At 42.4% G+C, this 27,163-nt stretch overlaps 1 protein-coding gene across 1 annotated transcript in view; it reads left to right on the top strand.

Annotated features, from left to right (window-relative positions):
• Nucleotides 1–26,796, top strand: part of crocc2 (ciliary rootlet coiled-coil, rootletin family member 2) — a 31,521-nt gene extending 4,725 nt beyond the window's left edge. Inside the window, exons 8-37 of the mRNA XM_077583985.1 lie at nucleotides 1,349–1,493; nucleotides 2,730–2,836; nucleotides 3,032–3,238; nucleotides 4,103–4,178; nucleotides 4,320–4,409; nucleotides 4,472–4,591; nucleotides 4,670–4,869; nucleotides 5,666–5,806; nucleotides 6,184–6,328; nucleotides 6,393–6,542; nucleotides 6,727–6,954; nucleotides 8,691–8,884; nucleotides 10,398–10,525; nucleotides 10,992–11,146; nucleotides 11,214–11,381; nucleotides 12,925–13,059; nucleotides 13,140–13,283; nucleotides 18,825–19,063; nucleotides 19,153–19,312; nucleotides 19,388–19,555; nucleotides 20,713–21,046; nucleotides 21,111–21,238; nucleotides 21,671–21,782; nucleotides 21,847–22,001; nucleotides 22,978–23,400; nucleotides 23,616–23,765; nucleotides 24,710–24,910; nucleotides 25,026–25,139; nucleotides 25,249–25,428; nucleotides 26,440–26,796. Of these exons, the coding sequence (XP_077440111.1) occupies nucleotides 1,349–1,493; nucleotides 2,730–2,836; nucleotides 3,032–3,238; nucleotides 4,103–4,178; nucleotides 4,320–4,409; nucleotides 4,472–4,591; nucleotides 4,670–4,869; nucleotides 5,666–5,806; nucleotides 6,184–6,328; nucleotides 6,393–6,542; nucleotides 6,727–6,954; nucleotides 8,691–8,884; nucleotides 10,398–10,525; nucleotides 10,992–11,146; nucleotides 11,214–11,381; nucleotides 12,925–13,059; nucleotides 13,140–13,283; nucleotides 18,825–19,063; nucleotides 19,153–19,312; nucleotides 19,388–19,555; nucleotides 20,713–21,046; nucleotides 21,111–21,238; nucleotides 21,671–21,782; nucleotides 21,847–22,001; nucleotides 22,978–23,400; nucleotides 23,616–23,765; nucleotides 24,710–24,910; nucleotides 25,026–25,139; nucleotides 25,249–25,428; nucleotides 26,440–26,526 (4,984 nt within the window). The 3' untranslated portion in view covers nucleotides 26,527–26,796. The remainder of the gene's footprint in view (nucleotides 1–1,348; nucleotides 1,494–2,729; nucleotides 2,837–3,031; nucleotides 3,239–4,102; nucleotides 4,179–4,319; nucleotides 4,410–4,471; nucleotides 4,592–4,669; nucleotides 4,870–5,665; nucleotides 5,807–6,183; nucleotides 6,329–6,392; nucleotides 6,543–6,726; nucleotides 6,955–8,690; nucleotides 8,885–10,397; nucleotides 10,526–10,991; nucleotides 11,147–11,213; nucleotides 11,382–12,924; nucleotides 13,060–13,139; nucleotides 13,284–18,824; nucleotides 19,064–19,152; nucleotides 19,313–19,387; nucleotides 19,556–20,712; nucleotides 21,047–21,110; nucleotides 21,239–21,670; nucleotides 21,783–21,846; nucleotides 22,002–22,977; nucleotides 23,401–23,615; nucleotides 23,766–24,709; nucleotides 24,911–25,025; nucleotides 25,140–25,248; nucleotides 25,429–26,439) is intronic.
• Nucleotides 26,797–27,163: the final 367 nt, after the last annotated feature.

A 27,163-nucleotide genomic window follows, 5' to 3' on the forward strand; every position in this document is an offset into this window, starting at 1 on the left:
CGGCAATATCGTGATATTAAAACTAGGGCCCGACCGATTAATCGGCCGATTATTGTCCTTCAAACATCGGCCAAAACAATCGGCCAATTGGGCCAAATGGCCGATTATTGTCGCCTTAAAAGTTTCAGACACTGTGAAAGTACCCTGAATGCATCATTTTGCTTGCGTAGTATTAGCAACTAGCAAGTGTGTCGCGTATGTTATTCTGTTGTCCCCCAAGCGTCCTTTAAGCTGTTTAATGAAAAAAAAAAAAAAAAACACTGGACGATAAGAATTACATCCACTGAAATACAAAATCTGCTTTGTTTTTAAAACATCGCTAGCCTAGCGCTAATGCTAAAAGCGAAGGGTGGATCCCATTCAAATGCTAACAGGAAGTTAGCATTGACTTTGGGAGTGTTTTTCCTTCAAATAACGTATATTCACACACAAATGCTGTGGGAACACGTACCCACAGGTGAGATAACACTACACAAAGGCGCAAAATTCTTCCCAATGCGTGAAAAACGAGTTATTTTAATATAATTTAATTGGAGTCCAGTCCAGTACTTTTCTTCTGTACTCACTTTAAGCGTGTACGGCATGGATGCATGGCACCATACTGCCCCCAAGTGGCCAAAACGCACAGAAACAGTCAGTATTTGTTCGTACTGGTTTTTCAGTTGCTATTATTTTTGTTTATTCTATTCTTATTTCACTTTCTTATTGTTTTATTTTGTCGTTGTCTTTCCAAGTTATATTTAAAGTTGATATTTCAAGAATTCAAAGACTTTCATTTCATTCACATGACATTAAAATTTCCATTTGTGCAGTTCTAGCACCCTCTGGTGGTTGTTTATATGTATTGCTGTTATGCACAAAAGCACAATAATGTGCTTTTTTTTTAGTATGAGCTCATTTTTTTTACAATATTGTGACCTTTTTTTATATCGCCAACCTCCCAACAATATCGTGTTAATTATCGTATCGTGTTCTTCATATTGTGATAATATCGTATCGTGATGTTTGGCTATCGTTACATCCCGAAAACGAATTGCTGGCAATTCGAAAATATTCCGCTTGAAGCTCACAACAGTTGTGTTACATTCACAAACACAACACTGAGACCCTGAGCCGTGTTTTTTGTTTACGGTTGCTTGGAGGTCTTTGGCGTCGGAACCCGTAAGCTCCAAAAGGGATCTTTCCAAATTCCCAGTTGCCTCGAATGCAGCGCAATTGCGCCGCAAACATCATTAGGTAATACAAAGCATCATCCGGCGTGAACGCGCACAGATAGCATCAGCGCACGTAACAGGATGCATGTGCATGTGACTCAAGCTAAGCTAACGCAGATGTGTCGTGTTTCCAGATGTGGCAGCCTGATCCAAGTCAACTGTGTGCTGCGAAAACAGCTGGAGGAGGCCGACGCCCTCAACCAGGGCCTGGTCGAGAGCCTGCGGAAGGCGCGGCGGGATGCCGAGCTGTGCGATACGCGCTGGCGCCGCCGGCAAGAGGTCAGCATGATATGAATTCATGTTTAGATTTTGGACTGAAAAAACAAAACAACTCGGATAATGTCATTACAATTAACCTAATACTAACACAGTGCATTTTTATATAACACAACAGGCAATAATATGTACAGCATATTTCAAGATGAAAAGTCATTATATTTGAGGACAGTTTAAAGATCGCCATAACTCCAAAGTTGATTGTATTTGAAAAAAAAAACACAAAACCTAAAAATTTATTGGAATTTAAAAAAAATAAAATAATGGAAAAAAATTACATTCTAAAATCTAATTAAAATTAGATTTTTAAATGTAATTATTTTAATAAGAATGAAACAAAAATAATTTTACAAATATTTTTAATTAAAATCTCATTTACACTTAAAATAAATTAAAATATTAATTTATTTTAATTTATATTTATATAAAAATGAAAACGAATAAAAAAATATAACAGTAAAGTTCAAGAAATTCACATAGTAAAGTAGAAATAATATTTGAATTTTTAAAGTAATTTCAGATTTTGGATTTATTAAAAACAAAATAAAGAATAGTTATTGTTATGCTATATACAGTAATAATTGCTGAATAATATAATGCATATTTTATATGACTATTTCAAACTGAAGAATATTTACATTTTGGGAACATTAACCCTTTGAAGCTAAAACATACAATGAGATATAATTAACTTGCATATTTATTTATTTATTTGTACAAAATGATTGTATTTTGGGGACTTTTAATAATAAAAAAAAACATTTAAGTACTTGACAGCATAAGGCAGAGTGTATACTTTAAAGATCAGGTGGAAAATTAAAAAAAAAAAAAAAATTTAATTGAATAAAAAACAAGTAGCGCCATCTACGGGAATAACATGAAAATCCAAATTTGCAAGCCCGTGTAGTAGAAATGACAAAATGTCCCCAGGATCTCTCAAGGGTTAACCTCAGTAATCTCATTCATAGCCAACATTCACTCTCGCATTATTTTTCCCGTTGTTTTTTCCTGTGAAAACATTCCAAGTGGCGAGGGGCGGGAGAAAGCGGCCCCCTTTGTTGCCGTAAACGTCGGATGTGTGTTTATTCAGGGAAATCCAATGACTTGTGTGTGTGCCAGCACGCTTCCAGGACAGCGTCTGTTTGAAATCACAATAACATGAGAGGTGCCATCTCTCGCTAACGTCTCTCCCCCGCCCGCTTCACACACACACATACGCGCACGCACACCCCTCCGCAGACGTCGTCCTGCCGCCTGAGTCGGGAGCAGGCTCGCGTCAGAAGTTTGTGGCGCCAGGCCGCCTCCCTGAGGAACGCCTTCACACAACTCAGGACCTTCGCTGACAGGTGAGTGCGCAGTCAACAAAAAGCACACGCGATCCCTCATGAGGCCCTGCCACACCAAAAGTCGTTTTGACCATGTCGGCGTTCTGTGTGAAAACTAGCGATAAGAAATACACTTGTGCCTCGTTGGGTTGTGGGTGAAAGGCGTCGGCAATTAAATATCAGCGCTACCATGAACATGTCTGACGCGCCTTCCAGGACGCTGACTGACATGCGAGGCGAATGCGCCGCCGTCGGCCAGCAGCTGGGCGTGGCCTGTCGCCGTTGGGAGGCACATGCCACGCAGGAGAGCGCCCCCGGTGGCGCGGAGGTGTCGGCGCTGGAGCGGCAGCTGAAGGACAAGGTCCGAGAGGCCATGCAGCTTCAGGGATGCTGGGACGCAGAGAAAGTGGAACTCAATTCCAGGTGCACGACAGGAAACATCCTGTTTTCTGTTAACAAAGATTATTTTTATTTTTATTCATTTTCCTGGGCTTTTTCTATCCAATTTGACAGATTTAGGACTTTGGGCTGTGGGGATGAAATCCTGTTGTCCCAGGGACATTTTTTAACTCAATTTCTTAGCCACTAGTGCGGTCACTATTGAATATTATTAGAATCAATTTATCTATTGATGATTCAATTGATTAATCGAAAAAAAAAAAGCTTTTTTTTTTCCTAATTACTGTTTATTAACATTGATTGGTGTTTATTTCGTACTTTGTATTCGTATAGTGATTTTAAAAAAGGGGGATTGATGTTGTACTGTGTTAACGGTCATTGTTCTCCAAAGTAAAAACATATGTTTGCAAATGTCTTAATTTGATTAAACACAGAATATAATACAGAAATCCGTCAACAATTACTGTTGATATGCTGAAATCAGAGGATTTGGACCATTTTAAAAAAAAAAAAAAAGATTATTAAAATAGTTGTCGATTCATTTCGTAATCAATGACTTGTTGATTCGTCAATTCATTTTGACAGCTCTAATTAGCCACTGTTAAAAATTGGGACCCTGCGTGGAAACAAAACTTTCCTTTGAAACCCGAGATCACATTCTGAATTTTTCAATTTGATAACAACTGTTAAAAATTGTGACCCTTCTTGGTGGGTCAATTTTAAACCCTGTTTAGGAATCAGCGGTGTCTTCATGGCTCCGTGGGTAAGACAGAAGTCAGGATCAAATCCTGTTTTAAGGACATTCTACTCAATTTTGTAACCACTGTTAAAAAAAACAAAAAAAAACAATCTTGCCAATCCGATTTTTCCCCTCCGTGTCCTATTCAGGATCTTGGAGCTGACGGATGCAGTGAATCGCCTCCGCAACCAAAACAGCGAGAAGGACGCCAGCCTGGACATGATGGTGAGACTTTGAGGAGCGATTGATCATCTGAAGTCTTTTCTGAAGGCTTTGATCACTTTTCCCGATTGTCGGGCAGCTCCCGTCGGGAAGCGTCAGGCTTACGTTTTCGGTTTGTTTGACCTTACGTGGTCTCCCGCTCAGGAGATGAGCTGGAGTGAGGATAAAGGAGAGGTGGAAGTCCTCCAGGCCGAGATCCAAACCCTTCAGGAAGTACTCCGCGAGGTCCAACAGGTCAGATCAAAAAGATGTGTACACCTTTCCATAGTCTGACAAGTTCCCCGATGGCTCGCCAGCTGGTGTCCAGTCAAGGTGATGGCGGTGAATCTGGCGGTCTGCTTGCCAGTTCTCCCCGGAGGAACCTCGCCCTGGTGGCTGTGCAGGGTGCGCTCGACAAGCACCGGCAGCAAACTCAGGTCTGACATCCTTTTCCTCAGGCTATCCATCAACAAATAGTTTTCCTTTACGTGATAGAAATGACGCAAATGTTGCAGGACCTTTGCGGTCGCCTGGAGGACTCCCTGAAGGAAGCCGACACGTTGCGTACTCAACTGCAGCGGAGCGAATCGTCCGGGGCCGAACTGGAGGCGAAGATCCGGGACGTGATGAAAGAAAGTCAAGAGGTCAAAAAGGCTTTGGAGGAAACTGTCCAGCAGAAGGAGAGATACCGCTCCTCGCTGGACCTCATCTCCAGGTATTAACTAGCGGCGGGAATCTTTGACTGTGTCACGATTTGATTCCGATTTTTGGGTCTGCGATACGATTTAGAATCGATTTTTGATTCAGAACGATTTTTGATTCTAAATGATTGGATTGACAAGGATTTCTGCTTCAATTAAAGATGTGCAAAGAATCGTCATGATCTACGCCAGTCGGACTCGCTAAATCTAAGTAGCGCGCTACTCGTGGCACTTTTATCACTCAGAAGAACGGCTGTCCATACAAAACGCTTGCAGGAATGTATAAAGAGGAGCATCTCAACATTACTCAAATGCTTTTGCTACGCTGCCAAAAAACTGCTTTTATAGGAATAACTTGATGGTGACTTTTTCCTTCTACTCTCTAATGTGGCTAGAGCTGAACTGTGTATCAGAACACACCAAACCACACTGCCCCTAAGTGGCCAAATCGGGTACAACGTGAACAGCGCTCCGGCAATACCGTAAAAAAAATAACTTAAATAAAATGGATTTTGAGACATTCAAAATAGATTCTGAATCCTAGTAAATGAGAATCGCTTTTTTGGCATGTTAACCTTCATTACAACGGCAAGTAGTCAAGCCACTTTGACGAGCTCATGTCTTCTTTAATTGTCACATGGACCACAATTAGCCAAAGAACAAAAACAAAACAAAAAGAAAGCATTTCAATGGACGTTTTGAAGGAGGACTTGAACCTGAGACCTAAGTGAGAATCCTCATCTGGGAAAAGAGTTTTTTATTCTGAGAAGCGTAAAGCATTTACTATTCTTGTCGTCTTTGTGTTCCCAGCGAGAAGTGTGGCGTGGAGCAGCTTTTAGCAGGAGTGCGACAGGTGTGCGACTCCCAGCGCGGGGAACTGGAAGCCCTGAAACGGCAGCACGTAGACGTGGCGCTACAATTGGAACGGCTGCGCTCCGAGGTTCAGCAAGGGTGCGACACAAACACTATTATATTTAAAAAAAATAATAATAATAATTTATTATTTTTATCATTATTATTTCTTTATTTTTCTATTTATTTATATTCATATTTATTTATTTTATTTTGTATTTTTAATTAATTAATGAATTCGTTTTTGTTTTCCCTGAATCAGATCATCTGTAAGCCCTTTATTTTAAAGGGCAATGTTCTACAATGAGTTTGAAATGTAATGAAAGTATTTTGGGGATCCAAGCAAGACTACTTGAGATCCAGTTTGGTCCTTCATGCATGGCAGCCTTTGGTGCGCCATCTTTCAAAGTTCCAGATGTGGCCATCCAACCCCCCCCCCCCCAATGATGTAACAGTGTGAGACGTTTACGTTCCAGCGAGCGAGGCCTGGAAGAGCTGCAGGGGAAGCACTCGGACCTCCGGCGGGAGCTGGTGGTGGCGAGGGAAGCGCTGAGCCGCTCGGGCCTGGAGAAGGAGATCGTGGAGGAAGACAAGGCCAGCCTGGCTTTGGCTCTCACCAAGGTTCGACCGCCACAGCCGCGTCCGCCTGATGGCAGTGATGCATCTTCACGCCGGCCCCCTGCAGGCGGAGTGTCGCGGTTCGGCGCAGGAAGCGCTGGTGGCCAAGTTGCGCCAGCAGGAAGCGGGGTTGAAGGACTCCCTGGCCAAGATGGCCGCCCTGAGTGAGGGCCTGGCCAAGGACAAGGTGGAGCTCAACCGGCTGCTGCTGCTGCAGGTGAGCATTCGTCCCTATGACGGGAGGCCTTAAAGCCTGTGACGGAAAACAAAAACCTAAAAAACGTTTAATAAAGAGAAACCCTCACACAGAGATAAAAAAGAAAAGAAAAAAGTTTGTCATGTCAAACCCTTCACAACTTTTGTGACCCGAACCAACTCCCGTCGCGTCCCCCCTGTTTCAGGTCGAAGCTGATAAGTCGGAGGTTGGTGGCCGGCGACAGGAGGCGGAGACGAAGCGGGTGGCTCGGGAAGAGATTAGCCAGCTACAACGAGAGAAGGCTAGCGTTGTGGCGGAGAAGGAAGCCCTGCAGAGCTCACAGCGCCACCTGTTGGACCTGCGGCGCAAGATGGAAGAAGACCTGGACCGACTGCAGAAGGAGAACGCTTGCAACCTGGAAAAGCAGTCACAGGTGAGAATTGTTGTACTTTGGACTTACCTTCTTTTAAATCGGCCCTCAAGATGCAAAAAAAAAAAGTCCTCAAGGTCATATTTTTGGGAAGGCTCATAAAGAGGACGTCAACCCCCAAAAATTCTTGACAAATAATATATGTGAGCTCACTAATCGAAACATGACATTCTGATTGGGATTACATTTGTGGATTAGGAGTTATGAAGCAAAATCCAGCCGTTTTTGTCCATCTCAGGGGCGGCCATTTTGCCACTTGCTGTCGACTGAAGATGACATCACAGTTGCCTCAGGCAACGACCAATCACAGGTCAGCCTCGGAAAACAGGTGAGCTGTGATTGGTCGTTGCCTAAGCCCTGACCTGAGCAACTGTGATGTCATCTTCAGTCGACAGCTAGTGGCAAAATGGCCGCCCCCCTGAGATGGATAAAAATGGCTGGATTTTGCTTGATAACTCATATTCCACAAATACGAATCAGAATGTCATGTTTCGATGAGTGAGCTCACATAAAATGTATTATTGTAAAGCGATATTTAAGTTTGACTTCCACTTTAAAAAGAAGGCAAAGGTCAACATTTCTGGCTCAACAAACGAATCTACTGCAAAGACGGCGGCCAGTACATAACTTTGAGTATCATTACTGTCTCCTTAAAACTGATATTTCTGAAGTCTGAAGTGCTATTAATAGTATTTTATGAGTCAGCGGGGATAAAGAATAGCGCAGAAATGCGAGGAAGATAAATGGAGCGTCCGAATGCTTTTTTTTAAGTTGAGAGAGTCGTAAATTTGCACCGCCAAAGTCTTCTCATTCTTTGCCCGCTGAAGAATGAGAAGAATCCTCGCTCTCGCAGGACCGCCGCGTTTGAGCGCAGGTACTTTTCAACAAAGCAAACAAATGGACAAATTCCATCCAAACACTTTGAGATAAGCGCCTTGTGAAAATAAACGCGTCAAAGCTTGGGTGTCATCCAGCCCGAGCCGGGAGACGTGCCGCGCTAATATTTGGTTTGACTTCAATTTAGCCTGGATGGAAATCAAATTACGCTGATTGTTGCTTTTTTAAACCTTTCGCCGTGCTGGAAAAAACATAATAAACATGAGAGGGTGCTGAGGTCTGTTATAAACTCAGCCATCGTGTTATGGCTCCGAGCAAGTGCACTTTTTCTCTTTTTTTTATTTATTTTTTTATTGGAGAGCTCAGTATTGTTCATTTGGTAATTTTACCGATTTGACATGTCATCATCATTGCTCTCCATTTTTTCTTTTTTTTTTATATATATATTTTTTGTATTTTTATAGGGTTTTTTTTGTATGTGGGTGAATATGTGTATGTGCGTGCGTGCATTCATTAGTTCACCTAAAACCTATAAAAAAAAAATAAAATCCCAAACCGTTTCCCTAAACCGAACACTTCCAGCCAGAGTCGTGAGGCCGTCAGGAAACCCGAGAAAGGACCAAAGAAAAGAAAGGAAAGTTTTTCTCATGGATTTATGCATGCATCCCACCCTAAAGGTTCCTGTTTTTTGTTTTTTTTTGCTCTTGGAAATAAATTTAGACAAAAGTTCCCACAGTCCAAATACATAATAGTCCCCATGTGACGTTTCTGCAAGCCCGGCCGGGCCCGTGTAGACTCCTTGGAACGACACAACTTTTTATCTAAAGAATGCGAAAGTGGCAAAGTAGGTCGGTCGGGACGTGGTTCCGTGTGCTGTTCCATGTCTTTGTATTCGAATGCAGGTGAGCAGACAGCTGCAGAGTGCATCGGAGGAGCTCCGTGAAAGTAGGAGGCAGCGGGACGAGCAGGCGGCAGCTCGGGAAAAAGTGGCCGCCGACAGAGACGGTCTGGCCAAGGACAAAGCTGCCCTGGAGGTGCGACTCGGCTCGGCCCAGCGCAAAACCGGCGACCTTGCGCGGGAGCTGCTGGCGCTCAGGTGTGTGCCAGACAAAAGAAAATATATCAAGTTTACTTCCAGGGTAAGAATACCCTGATAAGTGGTCATTACAAGGGCCTAATCACTTGGTATCAGGTCCTAAAAAAAGACAGACTTTTTTTTGCAGATTTTTTTTTTAAATCAAATTGGCTATCACTAGAGATTTCAAAATGAATGGATTAATCGACAAGTAAACGATTATCAAATGAACTCATTCACTCCCAGCTTTTTCCACTGAAGCAACCCCCTTCGCTCCTAGCTGTTTTACTGGATTTGGACTGATTTTGCAAGGCCCACAGAATATTGTGTCCTATTGCTGTAAAAACATGAAACCTACCAAAAAGAAAGATTAGTCTCTTCTTTCATCAGGAAAAAAAAGTATATTTCTATCGGTTTCCGTTTTAGCTAAGTCTCATCATTATTCACAAATCTGTTTAAAATAGTGGACAAAAGAGCTTTTTGCAACATGGCCCTGGATGATCTCTTATACTCTGCTGCCACCTCCTGGCCATTTTCTGTAATACCTACCATTGCTTTAAGCATTCTCTTCAGTTGAGAGGCTGCATCAAAGCCTTCTGTACGCTATAGCATAAAAAAAAAACAGGAGCAACACAACACCAATTCCTCCTTCTTTTTTTAAAAATCACTATACAAACACGAAGTCCGAAATAAACACCAACCGCTGGTTAATAAACGGTAATCAGGGGGAAAAAATGCTTTTGTCATACAAATAAATGCAAAATTAAAATGAACCTGATTAGTTGATTAATCAATTGAATAATCAATAGATTAATCGTTTCCAAAAACATTCGATAGTGACAGCATTAGTTCTATCAAATATCAAAATCGGCATTGAGCCCTATTGGATACATCTGATTGGAACCTTCGAGTTCCATGTAGTATCAGTAAAAATGAATTTAAGTTGTTTAAAAAAAAAATAAATAAAAAACTAGAAAAATTCCCGCGGAAATTTTGAATGGGACTGCTGACTCTTGCAAGGTGGAAAAGACGCATGTATGTAGTACTTGTAGCAATAGTAGTAGTAGCACTTGTAAAAAAGCAGTATTTAAATAGCAGTCCATTCCATTTAATAAAAAAAATATATATTTAAAATAATAATAATAATGTGTTTTTTTTGAAAATGTATTTAAAAAATGTAAATGAGCTGAACGACTGGAATCGGTCAAGAAATGTGGAAGTTAACCATAATCAACATAAAGTAAAAGTATCTTACTGTCCCTTTAAGAAACATGCACATTCACGCACACACTTTGGAAATTTAATATACTGGAGACGTCACGCACCCACATCAGTCTAATTTGAAATTAAAAAATGAAGTAAAGCAAATCCTACAGATGGAACCAAACCAAAAAAAACGACACGTGTTTTGAATACTGTCATCATTTTCATTTGCTCTTATAACAATAGAGAGAAAAAAGAAGAAGAAAAAACATTTCCATCGCAACCCAGCCATAAGTCCGAGCGTGTCTTCTGACCGCGCTTGTCCTTCCAGAGCCGAGAAGCAGTCCCTGGAGACCAACGTGTTCCAGAGTCGCGAGCTGGCCTCGTCCCTGGAAGCCGAGTGTAGCCGCGCCGAGGCCGAGAGGCGCGGCTTGCTCTCGGCTAACGAAGCCTTAACGCGTGAGTAGATCTCCCCCCCGCTGCAGCCCACCCTCACCCATGTGCCAACCCCCTCTCTTCCCACAGGGCCCACAAGACAACCATATTTTATCTACCAGCTCCGCAACAGCTGCTCGTGTATGGGCATGACTTTCCCAGCACATCAATCCCACAATGGGGTCAAAAACACGAAAAAAGCCACCTTGCATATCCTGGGATCATCTTTTTGACTTCCACTTGTGTTTGGACTGTAGACTCTAAATTTTGTCAAAATGGAAGCAAATCCTGAACTAAGAGAACCGTTGTATGTTTTGACTGCAGCTTCTAAATTTAACCTACACTAGCTTATGAATCAATCTAATATCAGGAAGCCATGTTGGTTTGAAGCAGCCATTTTGGCGACATTCAGGCGCCCTTCAAAGACGCACTTTTGCTAGAAAATGTGTCTGATTGACCACCATGTTTACGAGTCACAATTTTCGTGCAGGTGACGTTGCTCGGGCGCGTTTGGATGCTGAGCGGGAGCTTGCTCAGGCGGCACACGAGCGCAGCGAGCTGGAGGAGAAGCTGGTTCGAGTGGAGAGCCAGAAGAACACAGACAAACTTCACCGACAGCAGCTGGAGGATCAACGCAGGCACAAGGTTTGGCCCTGATGATGATGAGGATGAAGATGAGGATGATGATGATGATGATGGTGGTGGTCTACAGGAGCAGGAGCTTATAGAGCTGACGAGGCAGCACGAGCAGCTGCGCTCGCTCAACCAGGAAATGGCAGAGCGCAGCAGAGAGGAAGTGCAGAAGCTAAAGGACGAGATGCTCAGAGTGCAGCAGGATTGCGAGACAAGCAAAATGAAGGCCAACAGCGAGAAACAGCAGGTGAGTCGGACAAAAGACGTGGTTAGATCTCTAGTTTGAGCTCGTCTAGGATTTGAACCCAGGAGTTCTCACGCCCTAAGCGAGAATCTCACCCCAAGACCAGGGGTCTGCAACCTGAGGCTCTGGAGCCACATGTGGATCTTAAGCTCCTGTTGATCTCTTTAAAAAAAATTGTAGAAATGAATGTCGATTTTTTAAATATTTTTTTTAGGTAAAATTTTCTAAATTAATGCTCTAGATTTAAAAAAAAGAATTGTATACTTAAAAAATGTCAGGGTCCAAGTTTTTAAATTGTCAGAAAAAGAGAGTTTTTTTTTTTTAATTACCTAAAAATATCCACAAAGTGACTATAAGATGTTCAAAAAGGAAAAACAGACAGTTAACCATAAAATTCCATGAAATTGCCAAAAATGTCAGAGAATTCAATAAAAACGCACAAAAGAAAATGTTAAAATGTCCAAAAACAAAAGATGGCAGAAAATTACCATAAAATGTCTTTAGAATTGCCCCCCCCCCCCCCCAAAAAAAAAATCTGAACATTTATTTGTTTTAAATGTAACTTTCAAATGTCCATAAACAAAAGAAGAAATCCTGAAAATTACCATAAAATGCCCACAAAATCGCTTTTTAAAAAATCTGGAAATTGATAGCATAAAAGACAGAAAAAAATCCAAAAATAGCCATAAAATATCCCAAAAACGGAAGAAGAAAGTTAGAAAATTACTCGAATATGTCCAGAGTTGTCAAAATTAATCGATTAATCGACAAGTAATTGATTATCAAATTGGCAACTATTTTACTAATCAAGTAATCGTTTGGAGCCATTTTTTTTTTTTTTAAATTGTCTAAATCCTCTCATTTCAGCATATCAACAGTAATTGTTTGCTGATTTTTGTAGTCCTTCATGAAAGAAGACAAACACCCGAGTTTAATTTGGAAAACAATGCCCAAACTGGTAACTTAGTACAACATCAATTTTTTTTAAATCACTATATGAATACGACGTATGAAATAACCACCAATCACTGGTTAAGAGTAATCGAGTGTAAAAATATTTGATAGTGACAGCTAAAAATGAGAAATTGCCAAAAATGTCAGAAATTTGACAGAAAGGCTGAATAGTCTAAAGTATAAAAAAAAATGACACCAAAAAAATCAAAAGCGGAAGACAAAATGTAGAAGAAAATGAATGTCAAAGTACTGGACGCTGCATATTTTTGGTGCAGCGGCTCTTGACAGATTTTTAAATTTTGTATTACTTAAGCTTAAAAATGTCTCTTTTGACAGTAAAAGTTGCGGACCGCCGCCCTAGACCACCAAATCACAGCCAAATTTTGTCACCCATTCAAAGGAGGGCTCGTCCAGGATTTGAAGTTTGAACCCGGGACCTTTCACAATCCTACTTTTAGACCACCGAGCCACACAGACTAACTAACTTTTGAATCCAAAGCAAGAACGACATGTTGAGACCAAAGCCAAAAATGGGAGGAATGAATCTCGATAGTTTAGGTAAGAGTTTTGATCGTGTGTCTTTGGTGATCAGGCTTCGTCCCAGAAGGAGACGGAGAAGGCGTCCCTGTTGGAGAAACTTGCTGTCCTCCAGAAGGATCTCGATTCTGCAAGCCGTGATCTGGAACTCACTCGCAAGGAAGCGCTCGCCGCGCAGGATCGGGACCAGGTCACTAGGTCACCTTCACCATCCTTCCACGTTTCTTCGCTCGTTTCAACCGCGCACGTTTTCCTCTTCTCGTTTCCCAGAATGAAATGTCGCTCCTGCGGTGCGAGACGCAGCGGCTGCGAGCCCGATTTGAGGCGGCGCTGAGCTCGCACCAGGCGGCCGAGCGGAGTGCAGGCGAGAAGCTACGTGAGCTGAGCCAACAGCAGCAGGCTGCCCAGCGCCAGGTCAGGAACTTCTGTTTGCTGCGGGTTTGAATAACCAACAAACTGACGAGATAACCGGCTAACTAGAGTTGCCTTCCAAAGTCAAGGTTTTGTTTGCCAGAAAACGTTCCCGTCTCCCTAAAACAAAAGAAATCTAGCGTCCGCTCTGAAGACTGGCCTTATTCTCCTCCCAGGCGACCAATCTTTAAGGATGACAAGTGGCCCGGGTCCTTTTAGCATAACAGTGAGCTCATAAAGCCGAAAGGAGGCTCACTGTGCCGTGATTTAGACGCTGGCTTTCCCGGGGAAAAGAACCCGTGTTTATCTTTGGGGGAAATTTGGCTTTCAGGGGAGCAGATCATCTTGGCTTCAATCTGTCAAATTGTAGCGAATGACCACGAATGCTAGACCGCCACCATTTGGAAGGCTTCCCACGGTTATGGGAAACGCTTAAAAGCAGTCCCATGTCACAGCATTCAAGTTGATCTGATGCTAAGCAGAGATGTTAACTGACAATTAGCATATTTAAATGAAGTTGAGTTGAGTTTTCTGGTCTCTGACATGCTCCATTTCACTGTATTCCGCCGTAACTGTCCACTTTCCCCGATAGATTCTTACATGCGTTGGTTCCACAATGTTGTGTGCATAAGTGTTTACATCCCAAGGAGTTAAACCACGTGCTGTATTTGTTCAGCCCACCCTGCTTTGGTTTTTGCCAATTCAATCCACTTCCTTTAAAAGAGTCCCTCTTTTTGCTGGTGGAATTTGATATGGTGGTCGCTCCACAGTGTTGTGTGCATCCATTTACGCTTTGTGGACCTAAGGCACTTAATTGTTCCACCCCGTCTGTCTCATTTCTTGTCGTTTATCAGTAGTTCTCCCCAATAGTCCTTTTCCCTCACTATACTCTGACGCGGTCACTCCACAATGTTGTGTGCATCCTTCTTTTTTTTGTGGTAAAAAGACTTATTTGTTCCGACTGGTCTGCCTCACATCTTCATCTGCATTTTTCTGTATTTTCTCCGCAACAGTCCTTTTTTTCCCCCAGTATTCTGACATGTGGTCACTCCACAGTGTTGTGTACATCTACGTTTTTTGTCCAAAGACCTGCGCTACTTATTTGTTCAGGCAAGTCTGCCTATCATCATTGATGTTTATTTTCTTCAGTAGAGTCTGAAATGTGTTTTGCTCCACAATGTTGTATTTGTCCATTTTTATGTTCCCAAGCAATACGTTTCTTATTTGCTCAGCCTGGTCGGCCTCAGTTCTTGTCTGTATTTCTCCTCAATAGTCCTTTGCCCCCTGTTGAAACTAGCATTTGGCCACGCCACAATGTTGTCTTTATCCATGTGTTATGTGCTATTTAATTCTCCACTCTATTTTTTTTTATTTGAACTCTACATTGAATTATACCTCAAATGAAAAGCCTTGATGACAACTGAAAACTCGTTATATGAGCAAAAAACATGTTGTTTTACTCGTTTGGTTACCAAATGCACACACAAGGGGGAAAAAAAATCCATATTAACTTAACAATGGTCCTTCATTCATTCATTGGATTTTTATCTCATTTGTATATGAGTGACAGAGGAGGGGAAGCTGGACAGCATCAGTATGAGTAGGGCTGGTGGGACAGCGGTGGGGTCGGGAGTCCCCGGTACCATATTATGAAATCAAAGTTTGTGTTAACCCCTAGTGTAAATAAGCCAGCAGTGAAGAGGGGCGGGCGGCTGTTTATTTTCTCCCCCTTGTAACAGCAAAAGGCTGGCTCCACCGGGACCCTCAACCCCACTCCCACCTCTCCCCTCCTTTCTCGTCCATATAACACAACACTGCCCCATCTCATCCTGAAGAAGGGGAGGGGAGGGGGGGGGGGATCATATAAAATGAAAGCTGCGAGCGCCGGCGATGAACGGACCCTCACACCGTCAGGTCTCAGGGGTGTGCGATACTTTTCTGCCAGTTCTTAGTGCCGACGATTCTCTTCAGGGCGGGACCTTCATCACACACGAGGCGTTTGTGCAGTTTTCTATTTTTATGGCGAGTCATCCAACTTGGCTGCCAAGCTCCGCCCACAAGCAATAAAGACAAGTCAAATGTTACGTAATTTACCATCATCAGTCATTCTAGTCAAATTTGGTCAAAAATATCGAGAGCAATTTCATTTTTGAAGGACCCATAAAGTGTTTGCCAGCTTTAATGTGTTGTTTTTGTACAGACAAGGTTTTTAATTTTTAATTCGTGGATTAAAGTTTTGCTACTTTTAATATTCAATTTTTGTAACTTGGTGACACCCTTAGTAACAAAGGCGGGCAGTCAGTGCTATATATATTAAAATGTAATGACCTACGTAAATAGCACTGGAATTACAGTTGACAGACTTGACACTAGTCGAGTTTCCATCCAAATTTTTTAATGCAAATTTACTAAAAATGCGCTAAACGGACACGCGACTTGTGCCCGTTTCCATCTGATCTTCTTTTGCAAATATTGACAGGGGACTCCGCCGCTGTAGGTGGCGCTATACAACATAGAGATGGGATCCATCAGTAATTTAAAAGAAGAAGAAAAACAGGAAGCGACTGTGCCGTGCGATGTCGTATGAGTTTGCGCTTTTTTTTCTTGCTGTAGCGTTTCTTTGCTGTTTTCCCTCCAAAATTGCGTTAATATTCGCTTCTTTAATTCATTCCAAAAATATTTCTGTGTCGTCGCCAAACATACCTTACTTTATCATCCGCCATTGCTTTGTGACTACAAACGTACGCGTGACGTAATATCCGGTCAAAATATGCAACGTGTATCCGGCCTTCTCAGTGTTTATTCGCAAAAGCCGTTTCCATAGCCAAAATTTGCATTTTCCTTTTTTCTATACGCTTCAAAATCCACCCCCTCCAAGCATCAAAACTTTTTTTTTGCTAATTTGCGGCCCTTTTTTGAATTCCTAGCTTTTCCATTCAGTTTTTCTTTTGGCATTTCTTGAAAATTTGGATGGAAACCCCACTAATGATTGTCTCTTTGCCGACAGATGTGCGGGCCTATTTCAAAACAACAGTGTCTTTCTTACCCGCTGCCCAAAAAAAATAGCGCCCCCTGATGGCCCACAGGGAATTGTCCTGCTCCTACCGATGGCCCAGGCCGGGCCGGAATTGAATTAACGTAACATGAAACGATCTCAAAATGCGCCACCGTATCAAAATGGTGTCTTCGAACCAAAATGGCATTTTTCATGTTTCTTTTCAAACTCGGCTCCTTGAAGCTTTTTTTTGTGGGGTCTTACTCATAATACGTGACACCTAATATCCATGTTAGTGAGTGAAATGAGCTTAGAGTGTTCCAATGTTCCCACTGAAGTCTAATGGGTGAGATGAGCTTGTTATTCCTCACATGAGTTTATGAGCAGGAATCAGGACTCGCCGTGTGTGGCCTCCTCCCTCCCCCACACGTTGGCAGTTTCAGGGGCTGCGCTGCTGTTTATCACATCACTCTGTGGATTCTTGACACTGTGAGCTCAGTGAGGAGACGCAAGCTGGCCGTGTGCCCAAACGGCTCTTAGCCCCCCCCGGCCCTGATAAGCTCCGTCCGTCCTCCCCCGAGCCAAATATAAATATGAAGAAAAAAAAAAGATACTAATATAGGTCATGTGCTCACTCTGCTTTGTTTACATGAGATCATTCTCCCATTTGGACTTGAAATCAAGTCCTTGTTACTTTTACTTTTTTTTATCAACCATCTTTTTCCCTAGTAGCTGCTTCAACATCGTACCATTAAATTAAACAATAAACCAAAAAACCTGAATCGATTTTTCCCCCACGGGAATGAATGAATATTGAAGCCATTTTTGTCTTAAGACGAGGGATGTCAAAACGAGTGCATTAATATTGAGTTAATTTAACGCTCCCTGAACACCATTCATTTTCTTAACGCTCGATTAATGCCCGCCCCTTTTACCAGGTTTCATCAATGTCCAACATTAAATGCTTATGCCATCTACTAGCAGGAAAATGACCTCAATACAAATCAATGTCTCACACTCTCTTTTTTTTTTTTTTTTTTTTTTTACATTACAGTACATCTTTTTAACTTTAACTTCAAATAACTCTTTTTTTTTTTTTTTTAACTTCAAATAACTCTATGAACGAGACTAAGTGCAATTTCTGCAGAAATTGCGTGGGAATGCTGAAAGCTGAATGCTAATTGCTAAATGCTTTCGAAGTAAAGTGAAACTTTCTAACGTTAAATTGTGCAAATACTGAAAGTAATGTGGAATCAGACGATAAATACCCCGGAAGGTGTGAACTTTTGAAGCAAGTTGAAATTTCAACGGTGAAAAATCACAATAACATGTGGGAATGCTTCAGTACTTTTTATTTTAGTGTACATTTAGAAGAGATATACAAATGTGTGATTAACTTGCAATTAATCATGAGTTAGTTATTGAATTGATGTGATTAATTACGATTAAAAATGAATCGACCGATAACCCTACTTAAAACCTTTATTATATTGACAATATTTTTTGTCTCATTTTAATATTATTTGGTTGCACCCACTGTTAACTCTTTGACTGCCAGACGTTTTCAGAAACGGGACGTCGCCAGTGCCAGCCGATTTAAGCATTTTGACTGATCTTTCAAGGTCCACAGAAAATTATGTGTTTGGACTATGGAAACACACATACTACCAAATGAAAGATTGGACTCTCATCTTTCAATCGGAAAAAAAAGTTTGTTTCTACCTTATTCCGTTTTTCAGTAATCAACAATAGAAAATGGTTAGTTTCACCTCTGTTTTGAAACAAACGTCTTTTAACGTCTTTGGCACTCCTCCATTGGATTTTACTAAACGTTATTTAACGTTTTTGGCAGTCAAAGAGTTAATCATGTATTAATGCAGATTAATCACATTATTAAGTGTCAGGGGAAAAAATAGCACATAACGTGCTCTTCAAATTTGGCGGGCAAATTTTTTTTGATAAAAAAGTCCTTTTAATTAAGTGATTAATTGTTATTAATCAAAATTCTAAGATGTGATTCATCTAATTTAAAAATAATAATTGTTTGAGAGCTCAAATTATTTTGAACCACACACCCCAAAAAATAAATAATAATAATTTAGTTTTGGAAATGGAACAGATTAATCACACTTCCATTCATTTCAATGGGAAACATTACCTCGATTTCTGTCGGTCATTTTTCTACCTTATTCCGTTTTTCAGTAATCAACAATAGAAAATGGTTAGTTTCACCTCTGTTTTGAAACAAACGTCTTTTAACGTCTTTGGCACTCCTCCATAGGATTTTACTAAATGTTATTAAACTTTTTGGCAGTCAAAGAGTTAACGGAAAAGCTTAACAACCCCCAACCAGACTTTCCTGTATATAACCTATATTAAAAAAAAAAAAAGATTGCTTCAAAATCCGCAATAAAGCGGTGATAAAAATAACTCACGGCATAGCAATGGGGTTCATTGTAATGAGCTTTCATGAACAAGATACCGGACTGTCCTTTTTGTCAGTCGTGTTTTAATTAGTTGTGTTCTATCGTGTCACGATCCCGCGGAAGGTGGAAGCTCTTCAAAGTCAGCTGCGGGACACCGAAGAGCGACTGGGAGAAGTCCGGAGGGAGCTGGCCGAGGCCCGGCGGTCCCTCCAGGAGAGCTCTCAGAATTGGGAGCAGCAGCGCAAGGAGGCCCTCAACCTGCGACGCTCACTGGACGACCAAACCAGTGAGAAGGAAACAATTCGCGCCTCCAACCAGGAGCTCAGAGCCTCCGTCAAGCGGGCGGAGAGCGACAACAGCGGGTCTGGTGTCCTTTCTTTTCCAAACGACAAATCGTTGGCTCATTTGCCGTCAAGTGTGGCTCCTTTTCATTCCTCTTCTCATTCTTCAGCTTGAGGCGAGCGTTGGAGGAGCGTGAGCAGCAGCTGTCCGTCTCGGAAGAGCGCAGCGCCTCCGTGCAGCGGCAGGCCTCCGCCTTGAGGAGCAGCACGCGGGAGATCGAAACGTCGCGGCTGCAGTTACGCCGACGGAGCCGCGAGCTGCGCAGACAGGTGGCAAAGTCGGACACCAAATCAAGTGCCCAAAAGACCGATGAAATTGTTACGGAATAACCCTGTTTGTCGCAGGTGAAGGTCCTGGAAGGTGAGAAGCATCGTCAGGCGCAAGAGCTGAAGCAGCTGCAGGCGCACCTGTGTCAGGAGGAGCAGCAGCAGGAAGAGGCGCGACGCCAGACCTTCGACCTCAAGCAGAAAGTTTTGGAGTGCGAGGCGGCCAGAGATGCAGCCAACAATCAGGTAATGCCCACCTTTGACCTTTAACTCAGGGAAACATGTAGTTTTAACACATTTTCATTATTTATTCATATTTATTATTGTATTATACTATTTATTAATATGGCCTCACTATTGATAATCTTGGTTAAGGTTTGATTGGCCGGATTATACAATCACTGCAGCACGTGAAAAACTACAAAATAGAGAGACTTTTTTTAAATTGTATTTTTATAGTTTTACTCATCAGACACATTTATACCATAACTAATTGATCAAATATAAAACTATTATCATTCTCACTGACAAGAAATTAAAATGATAAAATTACATTTTTACATTATTGTAGGCCACTGCAACAATCTGCATAATTTGAATATGAATACTGCACTAAATATAGAAACTAGGGGTGTCATAATCTTAATTAATTGCATGACTTCAATAGTTAAGTCACAAATTTCATATGTGTTCTAAATGTGCAATAAAAGTTTTCATACTATTCATATTTTCATATATAGTGGCAAAAAAATGTTAAACTAATAGAAATATGACTGCATCTTTTAGTCATTAATACAGTAATTTCAGAATAATTAATAACATTGAGTTAAAATTAAAAAGATGTACTGCGCTGTAAAAAACGAGTGTGATGTTGATTTGTGTTGAGGTCATTTTTCTGCCACTAGATGGCATAATTGCATTTGTAAGAAAACGGCCAGCAGGTAGCAGCAGAGTATAAGAGATCAACCAGGCCCATGTTGCAAAAAAAACTGTTTTCCCAACCGTTTAAAACAGATTTGTGAATATTGATGAAACTTAGCTATATTCTAAGGCAAATTGCTGCAAAATGGAAACAGATAGAAATATTTTTTTTCTCCTGATGAAAGAAGAGATTCTAATCTTTCTTTTGGTAGGTTCCATGTTTTTATAGCAATAGAACACAATATTCGGTGGGCCTTGCGAGATCAGTCAAAATCCAGTAAAACAGCCGGGAGCGAAGGGGGTTGCTTCAGCGAAAAAGGCTGGGAGTGAATGAGTTAAAATACATTACGTAACGTAAGTAAACAAACCGTTGAAAGGCGTTCATCGTAAATGTTGAATATAGCGGATGTTGGCGACCGCCATTTCGACAACCGCTGCGCTTCACCAGCAAACCCGATTCCATCCGTGTTCTCCTCGATCAGGCGTCCTCCCTGCAGAGGCGCGTTTTGGAGCTGGCGGAGGCTGAACGCCAGAGCTCGGAGCTGCAGCGGGTGCGACAAGCCCAGCGGCAGCTGACCGACCAGAAGCATGGCGACGAGGCCGCCCGGCTGAAGCGAGCCCTGGAGGACGCCGCCCTCCAGAACGGAGAGGTGAGCGTCCGCCTGAGCCGCGCAGAGGCCGCCGCCCTGGACCTGGAGCGTCGACTGGGGGCGAGCGAGGGCCGGCGTGGCGAGCTGGAGCGCAAAGTGTCCGCGCTGGGCTCGGCGCTCCGCCGTCTCCGCCTGACGTCCCCCAGGAGGACACTTCCTCTTCAAGGTTTGTCTTGTTGCTTGTTAGTTTACATGCGGCTGTCAGGAGGTTTACACGCCGCTCGCCGCAGACTCGGCAGGGGACGGCGTGACCGGCATCTCCACTTCCGGCGCTGATGATGAAGAACTGGACTTGGACTTCATCCAGGCTTGCCTGCAGGACCTCCAGAGAGAACTCAGAGACACACAGAGAGAAAGAGTATGTCTTCGCTTATGCCGGTTCTCCTAATCTTAACTCTTTGACTGCCAGACGTTTTCAGAAAAGGGATGCCGTGGGTGCCAGCCGATTTAAGCATTTTTGACTGATCTTTCAAGGTCCGCAGAAAATTATGTGTTTGGACTATGGAAACACACATACTACCAAATGAAAGATTGGACTCTCATCTTTCATCAGAAAAAAAAGTTTGTTTCTACCTTATTCCGTTTTTCAGTCATCAGCAATAGAAAATGGTTAGTTTCACTTCTGTTTTGAAAAAACGTATTTTGACGTCTTTGGCACTCCATAGGATTTTACTAAACGTTATTTAACGTTTTTGGCAGTCAAAGAGCTAAAGTGTAAAGCTGAAATGTAAAACTGTAAAGGCACCAAAGCACTTGGACTTAGAGGAGGTCTATTTGTTTTGTTTTTTAGGATGAGTCCAAGGCTCAGCTAGTCATTGTAAGCGAGCAGGTGTCAGCGCTCCAAGGAAAGTCGGCCAGCGATGTGACCAAACTCCACAAGTCCCTTAAGCAGTTCAAAGACGGTAGCGAGTGGACGCACGTTAACGAGAATGATTGGTAAAAATTCAACACAATGCGTTTTGGCAGGAAATCGGGAGATGGAAGAGCGACTGCGCGAATCCCAGACCTCGCTTTTCCTGCATCGGGAATCGGCCGAGCGAGACAGGATGGACCTGGAGGAGGAGGCCGCTCGGCTGCGGTCCGCTCTGCTCGCTTCCCAGGCTGAGTCCAAGTCACTTAAGGTGCGTGTTCAGAGAGCAGGAAGCAAGAATAGGCAGCGGCGCCGCATGTCGTGGCGACATGTGGATCACGAGATCGCATTTTCATCCAGGACACATCGTTTTTGGAAGACACAAAGTTGGAAACTCCTCATGCATGAGGATATAAAAATATCAATAATAAGGAATAAATAAAAATAAATGATAATAAAATAAATACATAATTAATATAATAAAATAAAAAATAATGAAATATAATAATAATACATTAACTCTTTGACTGCCAAAAACGTTAAATAACGTTTAGTAAAATCCTATGGAGGAGTGCCAAAGACGTTAAAAGACGTTTGTTTCAAAACAGAGGTGAAACTAACTATTTTCTATTGTTGATTACTAAAAAACGGAATAAGGTAGAAACAAACTTTTTTTTCTGATGAAAGATGAGAGTCCAATCTTTCATTTGGTAGTATGTGTGTTTCCATAGTCCAAACACGTAATTTTCTATGGACCTTGAAAGGTCAGTCAAAATGCTTAAAATCGGCTGGCACCCACGGCATCCCTTTTCTGAAAACGTCTGGCAGTCAAAGAGTTAAAATGAATAAATAATAAAAATATAGTAAATTAAGCAAAATTATCTACCAACAGAACAAGAAATTTTTACTTAAATTTACCTGCAAGATTTTGAAAAATAAGAAAATAATTTTTGGCCCACATCAACCACAGCGGTCTTGAAAATAGTATTTTTAAACTAAAACCAACCAAGTAATGTTGACTTTTTTTTTTTTTTTGCACCTCACACAAATTGACAACGGTTCGTGTTGTTGTTGACAAAAAATTATATTGTTTGTGTCTTTTTTGGCTCACTGATACATTTATAACTATTTGTGTTGAAATTCAGTAAACAATAATCTGCTTCCTATTTTATCTAAAAGACACCATTTTCTTGACGCCAGTTGTCCATCCCCGTTCTACACTTGACACGTTGATGATTCTCTCCCAGGACAAGCTGGATAGCTCCCAGGCTAACGCACTGGTAGAAAACGAGAGGCTCAAAGAGGCCCTGGAGGAAGCCCAAAGGAGGACGGTCCAGTTGCAGCTCGGTTGTTACTCCCTGGACGCCGAACTGCAGCGCGCCCGCCAAAGAGCTTCCGAGCTGGAGGCCGAGACGACGGCGTTACGGGAGAGGCTAGCCACGGCGTCGAGGAAACTCGGTGAGAGCGAGGCGGCGCTGGGGGCCGGCGAGGAGCGGCAGAGCGCGGCGCTGGCCCGGGCCGAGCGGCGCCAGGGGCAGCTGGGCGAGCAGGTCCGAGCGCTGACGGCCGCGCTCGGTGAGCAGCGTAGCAGCGAGGGGGCGCTGCAGGAAAACCTGATGCGGCTGCACAAAGCCATGACGGACAGCGAGGCAGAACGACGACTCATGCAGGTCGTCCGTTCTACGGTTTTACATTTGGTTCTTCTCAATATATACGAATTCCTCTTCATTTGAACTCGAAATCTAAGCCCGACAGTAACGAGTTTCTCCATTCGTTTCAGTGGAGATCTTTCGAGCGTTCACATGATTCCGGTTGACGCTGAACGTATCACTAACCCGACCCGTTTTGGGCTTTGATCCCAACATGCTGACATGTGACATCACAGGATGGTCTGGACGAAAGCCGAGCCGCCCTGGCGGAGAGCAAGAAGCTGAACCACTCTCTGATGGAACGCAGTCAGACACTTCAGAGGGAGCAGGAGGACCGGGAACAGAAGAACCGTGAGCTGGACAAACACAACAAGAGCCTGCAGCAGGTTGGAACACGAGACATTGGATTCCGTATGGTGGTACCTCGACTTAGTGCTTCACGTTCAACCAAACCGCTTCATTTAAGAAATGCACTAGCTTAATGCTAACACGTCATGGGAATTGCCATAGACAGGCTAACAAAACTAGCATCTCGTCACCCTCTTAATATAATTTCCTTAAGTCATTTTTTGGCCAATATTTTTTTGCCTAAATCATCTCCTCATGATGCAAATGGTTCCATTTTTTGTGTTTCTTGAAAAATCTGAAAAAAATGACAGAGCTGATGATTTTAAGAAGGCGTCAATCTACTAATCTACGTGCAGAGATGGTCCATATGACAATTTTCACAGACATGTATTGTTTATCCTCTGTGAAAAACAGCACATATTCCTGCAGCCTAGTTGTGATAGCCTTCTGTGCGTAACTCATTCAAACCCCAAAACGTGTAAACACATTTTTGTTAATACTTCGTCCTTCACTCACAAACACGTATATACACGTTTTTTTTTTTTTTTTTAATGCAAGAGCATATAGAAGGCTTTGATGCAGCTTCTGACATGAAGAGGTGGCTTAAAATCCAGTATAACAGCCAGGAGCGAAGGGGATTGCTTCAGTGAAAATGGCTGCAAGTGAATGAGTTAATCAAATTGTGTAGTATGGCTATCTGTATTACACTGCCCCCTGGTGGCCGAAGCGTGCACACAAGGAGGAGCAGCAGAATGCTCATTGAATTATCAAGATGCACAAACTGTTCGATTACGTTCTATTTAATTATGTTACATGTTTACTGTTACTGTGTGTATGTAGTACTTTCGACAAAAGTACTTTTTTCTTTTGTAAAGGCAAAATATTTGTGTTGGGTCGGGATTGCATATCTATTGTTATTACTAGTGAGTAAATATAGTATATAGACCTGCTTTCACCCCCCCCCCCCTTCTTCCGCCCAAAGAGTCTGAAGCAACAAAAGGCGGCACAACAAGTGGTGCAAGAAAATGCTAAGCAGCTGGAAAGCAAGGTGACAAATCTGGAAAGTAAGGTGACCAACCTACAGGTGGCGCTGCAGCAGCTGCAGCGGGAAAAAGCCGACATGGAGAAAGCTATGACGCGGCTGGGGAAAGACAAAGGCGCTCTCAGGAAGTCTTTGGAGAAGGTGAGATAAGCGGCCAAGATGCGAATGCGAGCAAACGGCAGCAACGGCATTGTAAGCACGCGTTATTGGCTTCCCGTTTTTTGTTTCTTCTTCATGTGTGTTGATGTGTGGTTAGGCGGAGACGGACAGGCGGAGGACGGACGATGCGGTCGCCAAGGAGACGCGCCAGGCGCTAGTCTGCCTCGAGCGGCAGCTGGCGGAGAGGCAGGACCAGGTGGCGGTCCTGCAGGTCAGCACCACTTTCACCTTGGATGTCGGGCATATGATGTGGTATGCTTTGGATCGGGATGACCGTTTCTCACGCACTTACAGTATTTTGTGCGTGTACATGTGCTCAGGAACGCGTGGGTCAGCTGGAGCAGGCTCAGGCGCAGCGCCTCCTGGAGGTAACGGCGCGCCACCACCGGGAGATGGAAACGGCCACAGAGCGGACGCGCGACGCTCAGCTGCAGGCCCGGCAGGCGCTGGAGATGCGGGAGAAGGCCCACCGTCAGAGGGTCAAATGTCTGGAGGATCAGGTATGTGTGAATGGATGAGTGAACCAAGAGTAATTGAGACCCCACACCAAACATTGTTTTTAATTGATCTCTATATTAGGGGGGTCAAAATGAGTGCGTTAATTTCATGTCCACGTCGAAATTTAACAGTAAGAAATGCAATAACAATGCATATATTTGTGGAGACTGGGGTGAAGTTGTATTTTACAATTTGAAAAAATGCAGAAGTTACTTCATGTTAAAGATTAGATAGCTCTTAAAATTAAATGAAAAATGCACTGAGCTGCCACCAACGTCTCACAAATGTAATTATTCCATCTAGTGGCAGAAAAATGACCGACACAAATCAATGTCACACTCGTATTTTTTATAGTACAGTACTTTTTTTTAAATTGTAACTGTAACTGTCACAATAATTCATAAAATTTAATTATTGTGAAATTACTGTATCAATGACTAAAAGATGCAGCCATATTTATATTAGTTTAACATTTTTTTCCCTCTTTTGTTAACAAGAGTATAAAAACTTTTTAATGATTTTAATGTTATTTTATTATACATTTAGAACCGATATAAAATATATTGAAGTCATGCGATTAATTACGATTAAAAAATTTCATTTAATAAAAAAAAAAAATTCAAGCTGGTTTATGTTTACTACAAAATAATCATTAGCTGGAACTGGTATGCCAAGGTGGAGGGAATTATGAACAGTTCAAAATTGCAGTCAATGTTGGCACAAAACCTTCAGGCTTTTGCTAAAAGAGTGAAAATCGTCATGAAAAGCCTACTAGAAAAACAGAACTTTATTTGGGGCTAATCAGAGACATTTTAAATGGTGTCAGGTGTGTGCCGACTCAGCCTTAGTCAAGATGGAGGGAATTATGAACAAAATGTTCAAAATAGCCGTAAGCACAAAAGCTTCAGGCTTCTTTAGGAAGGAAGAATAAAATGACAGCAAAAGCCTACTAGAATATCTGAACTCGATTTGGGGCTTAGTCAGTGTTTGAAAGTTCTCAATCTGGTGCGCAGGTGTCCACGCTGAAGCAGCAGCTGGACGAGGAGACGCGCAGGCGACAGGCCTGCGTCCACAAGATGCTGCAGCACTCAAGTATGTAGCGAACGCGACATGCGCAGCGGACACACAAAAAAAAAAAAGCTTTTGTTTACGAAGTTGGACTGACCGCACGGGACAAAATGTTCGATTCCTCTGGAGGACAAACACGCTCACTTGGGTACAGGCCATCAAGCTTATCACTCAAGAACAGGGTTGGAAGGGTTACTTAAAAAAAAAAAGTAATTCAATACAGTTACGAGTACTACTCAGCTTTCCAATGGACTTGAAGGCAACATGGTGTTTATGTGACGCTCTTTTTGGTTTTAAGTCAGATTTTCTTGATATATTTACACTGTTCTATGAGTGTTTCTTTTTTTTTTTTGTGGGGGTGGGGGCTTTGGGGTTTTGGCGGTGGAATTCCGTGTGGGACAGAAGTGTCTTTCACAACTCGCTGACCCATTAAATTAAAAAAATATATATTTGGTTTGTTGATTTAATGTTGTGGTGGCTGTGAGAGGATGAACTGCTGACAAACCACAAAAGCGTGCGTTTGTGTGTGTGCTGTTGCATGTATGTGTGTAAAGCCGTTTAAGCATTTATTTGATACCCTTCATATCCAGCTTTTGTGTCTACGTACTAGTATGCTCTTTTTCCCACTAGTAGGACAACTACATGTTACTAGTGAGGCAACAGTGTAAA

Source organism: Vanacampus margaritifer, chromosome 13, assembly GCF_051991255.1.
Source record: "Vanacampus margaritifer isolate UIUO_Vmar chromosome 13, RoL_Vmar_1.0, whole genome shotgun sequence".
Taxonomy (NCBI): Eukaryota; Metazoa; Chordata; class Actinopteri; order Syngnathiformes; family Syngnathidae; genus Vanacampus; species Vanacampus margaritifer.